Genomic DNA, 12360 nt, shown 5'->3' on the forward strand with positions numbered 1-12360 from the left:
TAACACCTGCTGCTAATTCAAGAAACACGCCTAGTTACCTGGTGATAGTCACAGTTTAACTGGGCAGCCGGTGCTCGATATAACGCAATGTCAGCGCATTTTTCTGCACAAGATAAGTAAATATAGTGTTTTCCCCGAGCGCAGAGCTGCTGGAGCTCGTTTCCTTACAGAGCACTTTATAGGCGAACAGCTTTATCAGCGGCTGATGTCCAATCACCGGCACACAGCTTTCAAACCTCAGCTGAGTTTTAGCTCTCAGTGGTTAAACGCTGGACTTCATTCACTCAGGTTCTGTCTGTCGGGTCACGTTTACTTCGCTGTTTTATTTACAACTGAGCAAATCGGTTTGGCTGAGGTTAAAGTTACGTTTCATAACTGCATAGTTTCACAGACGTTTAATGGTTCACTGGCACATGTGTTAGACTGAACTATCATCTAAATATCATCTGTTTTTTAATAGTTATTCAACTGTATTCTAAGCACCAGCTGTCTGTTAGAATGTGATTTTTTTTCTCTCTCTGTTGGCAGAGGTATAAAAATGCGCAGGAAAATCTGACGTGCATGGCGAACTTCACCGACGATATTTAGGGAGGAATAAACACACATCAAACATAAATGAACCATTTGTCTGTCTCCATAATTGAGAGAATTTTCTCTTCTTATGTCAACACTCTCTCTCTTTTTTTTTCTTTTTTTTTGCTTTTTCGGTCATGTTATGTTTACCTGTCAAAGGCTTGTTACAAACTATGAAACACATTGTGCAGACTTCTGGATGTTAGAAGAAAACTAATACTGCTCATGAATGAGACTAAAGGCAGGAAGGTGTCCTTTAAAACTAAACATGTTAATAGGACCTCCCTGTTTATATCATAGTTTATGATATAGCACGTGTATTTCAGTAATAGCCTGCTGAGGCCACTATACGTGCTGGCCTCATATCAAATGTGAAGGCAGACTGAGTCTATGTTTGACGTTTTTTATATCTAATCTTCCTTTTCAAGCATTTAAACAGCAGCGAGTCTGCAGCTGAGGGAATACAAATTCAAATTGTCGGAACAGGTTTGCTCGTTTCTTGGATTCATTTGGTGATTTATTAAATGTATAACTGTTATTCTAATCTGCTGCTGAGTCTCTTACACTTTTCTTTATGCTGTATATTTTCACGTCTCTGGAATAGTTGGCAGTTAGATAGTCAGCTGGGAAACTTTGTGTTAACTCATGGAGCTGAGGATATCGTGGATATGCTGACCTCGCTGCGTGGTGTACAGAGCGAGGTCAGCATGATTAATATTCACAATAAAAATATTAGCCGAACATCATGAAGTCTGTATGTGTTTCATAGTGTCGAACAACCTTTGTACAGTTAAAGCCAGCAGTTACTACATGACGGAAACACCAACGTTATCTCTTTTATGTGTTTATACACAGGTCACGCTGATTACTGAACAAAAACCCAAAGATCAGATGTTAAACAGATTTATTTGCTCTCTCTCCTCCTTAAACATGTTTTTAATGTTAGTTATAATTCAGAATTGGCGACTGAAACACGTAGGACACATAAGAACATCAGGAAATAAAACATCGATAAATATAACCTCAGTAAAAGAAGTCAGCGGGGGTTACTACAGCTGTGTACCGGGGCCTGCGCTTTGTCGGTGGGATTGCTTGCGAGGCGAGCGGGTCTATCCCACGCTTTGCCGTGAGACTGGGCAGACATCTCCGAAATCATCGAAACACTTTTGCAAAGAGGCTGTATCTTGACAAACCGACCAGACACATGAAGATTAAACCACTACATTCTCGGCTAAAAAAATATTAAAACGGTATTTGGTAACACACAAACAGGGTTTTTCAAAGCTCAGTTCTGTTAGCTTCCACATGCCGGTTGTTGTGTGCTAGAAACAATGGCCACCAGGCCAAAGCAATGGTTTTGACTCGATCAGCGTTAACCCCGCCCCCTGAGTTTGATGGGTGAGGCTGACAGATAAAATTATTTCATGACGAGAGCCAGGCGTCAGGACTGCCAAAATGAAATAAATAAATATATCATTAAATAATTAATTAAATGTGTCAATAATTAATGAAATGTGTCAATAATTAATTAAAATGTGAAATACATAAATAATTAATTAAATGTGTCAATAATTAATGAAATGTGTCAATAATTAATTAAAATGTGAAATACATAAATAATTAATTAAATGTGTCAATAATTAATTAATTACATGTGTCATAACTATTTATTTAATTAATTAATTCCAATTTTAATTAATTATTGCCACATTTAATTAATTATTTAATGGTGTATTTAATTAATTCATTATGGCAGTCCTGGCGTTCCATAGAGGTAGCACTTATTTTTGATATTGTAAATAAATGAGTACTTTTTGGAAAGTCAGAAGCTGTTGCTCATTCGCTATCCACCTGCACACCTCCGCGGCTGGCTTCATCTCCACCGCACGTTACAACTGGCGCCCGAACTTTTTCCCCTTGGACTTCAGACGATTTTTGCATCCCGCCGAGGATTCTTCTCTTCTAGCACGTGAACTGTCTCGGAAATCCCCCAAGTTTTGCGGACGCTTGGACGTTTTCTCCAGCCATGGCCGCAGCCTCAGCTCAGGTGGGACCCGACTAATTTCTGGATACCGCGGTGTGCCGCTGCTCTGCTTGGGAGAAAGAAAAAGAGAGAAGCTGACTCCGCGACGCGAATGGACTCCGTGGATTTGTTATTTGGACGTGCTGTTGGTTTCGTCTTCTAAGGATTAATTCTTCTGTGGAGAGCCTGGACACGAACATTTCTGCTGGCTTTCCATTCCCCTTTCCCTCTGCTGAGACTGACTGTAGCACATGTAAGTGAGAACTTGGCCGACTACAACCGTTGGTGCTGGTCTTCGGCTCAGTATAACGAAACGATTTAAAATTAATCTTTGCATTTTTGTCTTTCTAGTCTGATCTGACTCTTTTACTACTATATCAATAACTACACTGTGCCCTGGAGCGGCTTAATTTTTTTGAAATCACAATGGCACACTGCCCAGACGACTCTGACTCAGACATGGAACTTACCTCGTTACCTATGTGCCAGATAGTTGAAAATGTGACTCCTAGCCTTAGCCAACAAGTGGTGGAGTTAAGAACTGAGGTGAATAAGCTTAGTGATTGTTTACGTGACTCACTGAACATACAGCAGAGTTTACTAAGGCAGTGGGACCAACTCACAATGGGGAGCTCCCCCCCTCCTGCAGTCCCACAGTCTCCTGTTTTCCCAATGGCCACATCGACACCTCATGTTCCCGCGAGAGACAAAACTGAACCCACCAACAGTACCAATCCGTTCCTGCCCAGCAACCCATTTCAACCTACAAATCCTTTTCTCCCATCTCACTCACTTGAGCTCAGCAGCACTTCCAGAGTGATTGCGGCAGCTTTACATCACGCAAAACTGGAGCCTCCTGTGTATGCTGGGGACGGCAAAGTGCAACCTGAGGACTGGTTAAATGCAGTTGGCACATACAAAGCCTCATTGAACCTAACCGATGGGCAATTGCTAAACGAACTGCCACACTTTCTTGCAAAAGAGCCCGGGAAATGGTTCAAGGCATTGAGCTCCCACATCACATCATGGGCTCAATTCTGTCAACTGTTTAAGACAGTTTTTCTGCCCTCCGACAACCAAGAACGCATCCTGAGAGGAATTTTGGATCGTGTTCAGGCTCAGGACGAACCACTCCCAACCTTTGTTGCCCACATGTTGAGTGAGTTTGACAAACTGAAGAGTCCTCCACCTGAAAAAGACAGAATCGACCTAATTAGTAAACATGCTCTTGAAAAATACAGAGTTGCCCTGTATGGCGCTAATGTCACTTCTGTAATGGACCTGCTGCTACGTGCTCATGAGCTTCACTCAGTGCTTGGACCACAAAGACCACAGCCTGCTTTATGTAGCAAAGACAACTATAAGCCTGAACCTTACTGCTTCAAATGCTCTCAGCCAGGGTTCACCACACGCACCTGCCCAAACTGTAACACCCAACCTCATTTGCCACAACGAGCCTCGAACACCGCTAGGCATGGCCCAGTCCAGCCATTGCCGGCACCTGGCCCCTCTGACCCTGGCCATGAAAAGGTGGAATTAAGCAGCACCACATCCCAGCCACAATACAGGCAGTCGGGAAACTACAGGGGGGGGAGGACATTTCACAGAGGCCAACCTTCCCCCAGTTACTAACGGAGCCTCACACGCCCGATTCACTACAGGGTGGACACAGTCTTGGACACTTGGAAGACAATTTTTCACAAGTCCACTGGAATACCCCACTAAGAACGAAAGTGAACTTCAATGCTTCATCTGTGGATGCTACCCTCGACACGGGTGCTTCCCTCTCGGCTGTACGAACAGATCTCATTCAAGTAAATGACTCTCACCCTAGAAACACAAGTGAGTGGAATGGTCCTGCAGTTAACCTCGCCAATAATGCTCCCTGTATCCCTGACGGTGTTATTTGGCTCAATATTGGATTCATGAACAAGAACTTTTACCAGCGTTTTGCAATAATACCAGATTTGTCCTCTCCTTTCATTCTGGGAATGGATTTTATGGCAAGAGCTTCTGTTTCTATTCACATTCCCACTAGAACCGTCTACATTGAGGACATCCCCTGCCCACTCGCAGACGATGAAGAGGACCTTCAAAATGATTACTCACATTCACCTGGAACACTGATGTCTTTGGACTTGGTTCGCTCAGACTTAACAGCCAAACTGTCTGAAGCAAGTCTCTCAGAGAACAACAAGGATGCTTTACTCAATCTGCTCAGCAAGTTTAGCTCCTTGTTTGATGGTCAACTTGGTCGAACGGCTCTCACTGAGCACGCCATAGAGACTGGCAATGCAACACCTGTCAATCTCCCACCCTATCGCACGTCACCTGCTAAGAAACGTGTGATTGAAGAACAAGTACAACAAATGTTGAAGGACAACATCATTGAACCTTCCACAAGCCCTTGGGCAGCTCCTGTAGTCATTGTAAATAGAGCGGCCACGGAACCAAGGTTTTGTGTGGACTTTCGAGGGCTCAACCAAGTTACCCGAAAAGACTCTTATCCCCTGCCTCGTGTAGATGAGTCTTTGGACTTTCTGGCAAGAGGAAAGTTTGTCTCGACATTGGACTTAGCGCGAGGCTATTGGCAGGTTGCTGTAGCAGAGGACTCGAAGCCTAAAACTGCCTTCATCTCTCACTGCGGTCTCTTCCAGTTTCGGGTGCTGCCCTTTGGGCTCTGCAACGCACCTGCAACTTTTCAGAGACTCATGAACTCTGTGCTTGCTGGCCTCATTTACAAAACGTGCGCAGTCTACCTGGATGACATTGTTATCGCCTCACCTACCTTTGAACAGCACTTAGTGGATCTTGAGGAGGTGCTGGGCAGACTCCAGGCTGCTGGCTTGTCATTGAAGCTCAAAAAGTGCCAATTCTGCCTCGATGAATTCACCTTTCTCGGGTACCGCATCACATCATCAGGTGTTAAGCCCGATCCAGACAAAGTAAAGGCGGTTAAGGAGTTTGATACCCCAACCTCAGTGAAACACGTCCGTCAGTTCCTTGGCTTGACTGGCTATTATCGACGCTTCATTCAGAATTATGCCCGCCATGCCGAACCTCTTCACGCCATCACCAGAAAGGACAATGCTTTCCACTGGGACGACAGCTGTCGAAGGGCCATGGACACTTTGAAGGATCATGTCACATCAGCCCCGATCCTGTCATTTCCAGACTTCAACCGTCCCTTTTCCATTCACGCCTATGCATGTGACATTGGTCTTGGGGCAGTGTTGATGCAAAAGGATGACAAGGGTCGTGAGTATGTTGTGGCTTTTGCTAGTCGCTCCCTTCACAAAGCTGAACTCCCCTACTGCACTTCAGAGAAGGAGTGCCTCGCTGTGATATGGGCTCTGGAACACTTCCGCCCGTATGTTGAAGGTGTTCATGTTACTATCTTCACTGACCACAACAGTCTCAGGTGGCTCATGACTCGTCAAAACCCAATGGGCCGACTCGCCCGCTGGTCACTTCGTTTGCAGGACTTTGATTTCACAATAGTGCACAAACCTGGTGCACAAAACAAAGTTCCCGACGCACTGTCACGCAACCCTTTGCCTCTGACCTGTGACAGGCCGACTGATCTTTTACCAGATCATGCTGTTATGGGCAGCCTGGACATTCGTACTCTGCCCCCCGTCATTCTGGCTGACCGTTCACAATTGAGACAGCTGCAGTTAGACGATCACGTCACAGGTCCACTCCTCAGAGACATTGAAGCAGACTCTCTGAACAGCTCGGACAATGCCACCTTGTTACAGTATGTTGTGTATGACTCTCTTTTGTATCACAGGGAACCCAAGTCCACATGTGCTTTGCACCCTTTGAAAGAGCTGAAACTGTTTGCCCCTACTTCCTTGAGAGGCACCTTGCTGGACTATTACCATGACCACCCCACAGCAGGTCACTTGGGTGTTTCTAAGACATTGGCTAGGCTGCGTTTTAGGTTTTTCTGGCCCAAAATGGCAGCTGATGTGAAACGCTATGTGATTTCATGCTCAGTGTGCCAACTCACCAAGCCAAGTCAGAAAAAAGCAGCCGGTCTTATGGTTCCCATTGTCCCCCAGAAACCCTGGGAGTATGTGGGTGTGGATTTTGTTGGGCCACTTCCCCGCACCCCCACTGGTAATGCTTATTTGATCGTGTTTGTTGACTATTTGACTAAATGGGTTGAAGCCAGTGCTGTCAAAGAAGCTACATCTCAGGTAGCAGCTGGTAAATTCGTCACTGACATTTTTGCTAGACATGGTACACCCACTTACCTGATTTCTGACAGAGGGTCTCCTTTTGTGAGTGAGCTTTTTGAACATGTTGTTTCTGCATTAGGCTCGGTGCACAGACTCACTACGGCATATCACCCTCAGACAAATGCTACTGAACGCGTCAACCGGACTCTGAAAACTGCAATCCGCGCTTATGTAGGTGATAAGCACACATCATGGGACAAGTTTCTCCCTCAGATTTGCTTTGCTCTGCGCACCGCCCCTCATGACAGTACAGGTTTGACTCCTGCCATGATGCTTTATGGTCGTGAGTTAGACACCCCGCTTGACCTTATCACTCAGCCTTCTACAGCAGGTGTTGATGAACCGGGTGTGCCTTACCCTGAGACTCTGAGAGCCTCCCTGCAGGAAGCTCACGACCACGCCAAAGCAGCTTTGGACTATAGCCATGACAGACAAAAACATTACTATGACTTGAGACATCGACATGCCTCGTTTCGTGTTGGTGACCTTGTGAGAGTTAAGACACACCCCAGGTCAGATGCTCAGTCTAACTTTACTGCTAAACTTGCACCACTGTTTCAGGGACCATTGTGTGTATCTCAGAGACTCAGTGATGTTAATTACAGGCTCACTTGGGTGGACTCCGGTGTGGATGCAGGTGTTTATCATGTTGTGAACATGCAACCGTTCCATACCTGGGACTCTCTCACTTCCGAAGAACATTCTGTTTCATTGCCTGCTGAGAGAGAGACCGCAGAGGGTCTGAACTCTGACTCTCAGGCCCACCCTGGCCCCCCTGCAGACACTGACATTGGCTCTGAGCCATTCCCCTTTGATTTACCGGACATTGACTCTTCTTCTGGTGTGGGCGCTGTTCCAGAGAGTGTTTCACCCAGATCTGTCCAGCACCCAGCTGCTGGTGGACATTACAATCTCAGGCCCAGACGTTGCCCCAGAGTTACGTCTGGCTGGAGCAACAAAAGATGGACTAATGATTTTCACACAACCAGGCTTGATCTGAAGTGAAATGTTCTGGTTAAACCTGTTTGATGCTGTCTTGTTGCATTGCTACTTTGAGTCATGATATGTAGATGTTTCTGTTTGCTCTACTTAATCCAGTTTTGTGGCTCTTTAGTGCGTTAAGGTTCATTCTTGGCATTTACTTTAAAAACAAAAAAAAGGAAAAAGTGAAAAAACTAAGAAGACTGATTTTCCACTGTACATATTCGTCTTATTTTCACCAATTTCATTTTTAAATGGTCTTTTGCCCTGTGTGTGTGCACCAATCTTAGCTGTAACCTCTATGTATAGGGTACTGTTAGGTGTGGTGTGTGTTTTTTCAGCTGTGTACGGCTGAGGACAGCCTTTTTCTCACCAGGGGGGACTATGTAACAGTTGCTATCGTAATGCAGTGTATCACCACATGGCGGCGCCTCCTGTCTCACGACTGGTGTCACCCCCTTTTTGTTCTTCTTCGCACTCCTCCTGTAATGGATGCTCCCGTGTGTACGCGGACTAGTGTGCTCTTCAGTAATGTGTGGTAGAGGTAGCACTTATTTTTGATATTGTAAATAAATGAGTACTTTTTGGAAAGTCAGAAGCTGTTGCTCATTCGCTATCCACCTGCACACCTCCGCGGCTGGCTTCATCTCCACCGCACGTTACAAAACACATCAGCCCTAGTAAAGAAAGCCCAGCAGCGCCTCCATTTCTTGAGGGTTCTGAGATGGAACAGGCTGCAGACTGAACTCCTAGTGTCCTTCTACCGTGCCACTATCGAGAGTGTGCTGGTGCACGCCATCCTGTGTGGTACGCTGGTTGCACAACAGCTGACAAGAAGAGACTACAGAGGGTCATCAGAACTGCAGAGAAGGTGATCGGCTGTCCACTCCCCTCCCTGAACTTAATTGCCAGCTCAAGATGTCTCTCCAGAGCCAGGGCAATTATAAAGGACCACCTCCATCCTAACCACCACCTCTTCAACATCCTGCCCTCTGGAAAAAGGCTCAGATCCATCAGGTGCAAAACCAACAGACTAAAGAACAGCTTCTTCCCGTGGGCTGTCAGAACTCTTAATGCAAACTAAGAGTGTGTAAAGACTTCCCCAACACATCCACCCTGACACTGCTGTTGATCATCTATGTGCAATATCTCAGTCTTTCCATGTTCTGTGCAATATTTTTGGCTCATGTGCAATTATTTTGGTCCACACCATGTATATAGTTCCACTCACATATGTATACATATACACTGTTTTTTATTTTATTCTATTTATTTAATTATTTATTTATTTTCCGCCTTTGTTGTATATTGGTTTCTCTTCTTCTTACTTTAGCACCTTTGTGGTTCAGCTACCCAATTTCGCTGTGCAAGAAACTGCACAATGACAATAAAAAGCTCTAAGTCTAAGTTGAACTGTGTGTTTGCATAGCCATATACTGAATATTTACAGAGAATTTATTAAGATGATTTCACAACATTGTACTGCATATATCACTTTCCTTGTTACTGTTGAAATGGGAGAAGATTAACAACAGTCTCTGCAGTAAGCAGCAAAAACATTTAATTCTGAGCATTGTTGTCTCCGCCTATTTTTCCCAGACAAGGCGTTGTCAAAAACGATTGAAATAGCAGCAGATAATAATGTAATGATATGACCTATGAGCCATAAAAGTAATGCAACATGAAGGGAAATTCAAATTGTTTAACAGAATAACAAAAACGAATTACAATAGAAGGAATTTATTGCGCTTTTGTCCACATGGTACAAACAGTAATTTATTCTACAACATACAAAAGTAACAAGTTGTGTCATTTCTGTGAGTCTTATCACAATACAATTTGCATACACCATCACACTGACATATATTGTATTCGTCTTCTTCTTCATCATCTTTCTCCCTTTAGGCGTCACCACAGTAGATCACCTGCCACCATCTCACCCGATCCTTAGCGGTCTTTTCTGTCACATCAACCCGCTGCGTGTCCTGCTTCAATACATGCACGAACCTCCTCTTTTTCCTTTCTCTTTTCCTGCTGCTTGGGGGGGGGGAATGTCCATCATAATCACATGTCCAAACCATCTCAACTTTTCCTCTCTCACTGTGAAACCTGAGCTGTCCCTCTGATATATAATCTTCATTCCCAATTAAAATCTTAACATCTTGAACTTTCATTCCTCTTCAGAGCACAACTCCATCCTTTCAGGTACTCCCTCACTGAAGATCACAATGTCATCTGAAGACATGCCTGACCTCATCTGCTAACCTGTCCATCACCACTGCAACCAAGAACGGGCTCAGAGCTGATCCCTGATGTAATTCCACCCCCACCTTGAACCCATCTATCACACTTACTGCACAGCTCATCCCTGTACTCTATCATATATCTCAGTCATTATTTTATTTAAATGTCTTTGAGCTTTATTCAAAGTCTTTAAAGTTTTGCACCTGAGTCATAATACATTTGTGCTAAATAAACCTGCTAAACTACAGTAATATCACAGCTTACTTAACAGTTCAGAAAACTACAAGAAAAAAGAAAGAAATTAAAACAGCCATATATAAGAAGTTGAAACAACAACCTAGAAACCTTGTTTCCAGTGTTTTCAGTAACACAGCAAAAACAGGGCCAGAGTCCTTTCTCTCAGGTCGGTCTCTCCAGGGGTCATTAGGCAGCCATCCAGATGGTGAATGAGACGAGCAGGATGAGTACAAACATCAGCGGCGTCACGCAGCCTACATACAGCGCAGTGCACACGCCACACAGTGCAGTCAAAAGGGCGCTCAGTCTGCTGAACACGATCTTCCGTATCGTAGTGCAGAACTGGGGGGAAAATGTCAACATTAGGCTGTGATAAATGACAAAGTGTGTGAGATAAATTTAGAAAAGTAGAAGATGTTTGTTCTGAAAAGGGAAAGTCTTAATGACAACAATGTGGACACAAAGTAACACTAGATGGAGCTGCTCGCCTCAGGAAATAGTTAAGTTCAAAATAACAAATGCAGGAAAACTTAACCCCCCCCCCCCCCCCCCCCCAAAATAAATAAATAAATAAATAAACATAACCTTTAAAAGGCAAGTCTTTGTTTCAATATAAATCCCTAAAAAGTACTAATAAACCATTTTTACACACTGTTTAGTGAGGTAATTATAAAAAGTCCACCCTATTTGAGGAAAAGTCTAAATTAATGTTTTTCCTTTCTAAAATAACACCTATGTAAAAAATTTATATATAAAATGTCTGGTACAATATATATGGTCCTGGCTGCTTTAATTATATTTCCCGTCTGCAATAGATACCAGTAGATTTCTTTCTAATATGGTTTTCAAAATAAAGTGAATAGCAAAATCTACTGTCTTCTATAGGTTTTTTATTAAAAAAAATACTTTGCAAAATTCAATCAAACAAATATTTTGTAGCAGTCTAACTTCCTTAAATGCATTTATTCTGTGTGTGGCAAGGTATTCAAAAATTATGTTTCTACAACAAGAATAGACACGAGGTTTAAACGCAGTGACAAACAACCTATTTAGTCTTGTTTGAAGTCAGACTTGGAAAAAAGTGAACTTCATCCTTTAGTCTTGCTGCTGGGAGGCCTTTCTGTGTGGAGTTTACCTGGTATGTCTGGTAGCTGATGGCCATTCCATATCTGCAGTACATGACGTAGTGTTCACAGTTGTACCACAGCAGGCTGTAGGTGACTGAGCCCAGGAGTTTCTCTGCCCTCCGAGCCACCTCGTCTCCATCTAAGGGAGGCTGTGCGCACACTTTATCCACGTGGTTGATCAGGATCTCGGAGCCATAAGCAAAATCTGCCACAGAGTCCACTCTGACGCTTGCTTCTTTGGTGATGGCCCCCAGGATAAGGCGGTTATTTGTTACCATCTTTGCAATCGCAGATTTGTTTTTGGTGATCGCAGGCAGGATGTCCGGAATGAGATGAGCCACACGATCGTCCCCCAGGTAAATCCCGAAATGTGTGAATAATGTCCTGGGTACCTCAAGCAAGTCGCCGCGCTTGTACAGAGATAAATCATATTTGGGCTTCTCTTCCTTTTTAGAAACTACAAAGAAAAAGCTGAGCAGTTGGTAGAGAAACATGATGGCAGTGTGCAGCACACAGGCTGACACCTGACCGTTTTATTTATAACAGAAATGGGAGGGCCGAGTCTGCCGAGGAGGATTAAATGTTGCTCAATGTTTTAGTGTGAATTTCACAGGAAAACAAAGGAGCTTTCTTTAATCCCTTTTCTGTGTGGTTGGATTTTGAAATTCAGGCCTATTTGTGGGGTATTAAGGTGAAGCGCCCCCATCAGGAAGGCTAATTGGGCAACAAGTTCAATTCCAATTTAAAGGTCACAGTTATTGAGCCATTACACCCAAAGAAGCACCTTTTGTTAGTTTCTTTGTTGCAGACTAGATCGGCCTCCAAGTGTTCAAACCAGTCTCATTATTATTCAGTGATTTGTTGAATATTGAGAGAAATATATTAGATAGATATCTGTGATCTGTATTTATCGTAGGTCTGGGTGTGA

The 12360-nt window shown here is 43.8% G+C and overlaps 1 protein-coding gene across 1 annotated transcript; it reads right to left on the reverse strand.

Moving 5' to 3' along the window:
- Window positions 1–10491: 10491 nt before the first annotated feature.
- LOC308395353 (lecithin retinol acyltransferase) lies at window positions 10492–11926 on the reverse strand (the record flags this gene model as incomplete). Its single annotated transcript, XM_080880163.1, has 2 exons — window positions 10492–10647; window positions 11441–11926. The coding sequence occupies 2 exons, from the start codon at window positions 11924–11926 to the stop codon at window positions 10492–10494; spliced, it is 642 nt and encodes a 213-aa protein (XP_080736289.1).
- Between the last annotated feature and the right edge of the window lie 434 nt (window positions 11927–12360).

Source organism: Rhamphochromis sp. 'chilingali', assembly GCF_963969265.1.
Source record: "Rhamphochromis sp. 'chilingali' genome assembly, chromosome: 4".
In the NCBI taxonomy this organism is placed as follows: domain Eukaryota; kingdom Metazoa; phylum Chordata; class Actinopteri; order Cichliformes; family Cichlidae; genus Rhamphochromis; species Rhamphochromis sp. 'chilingali'.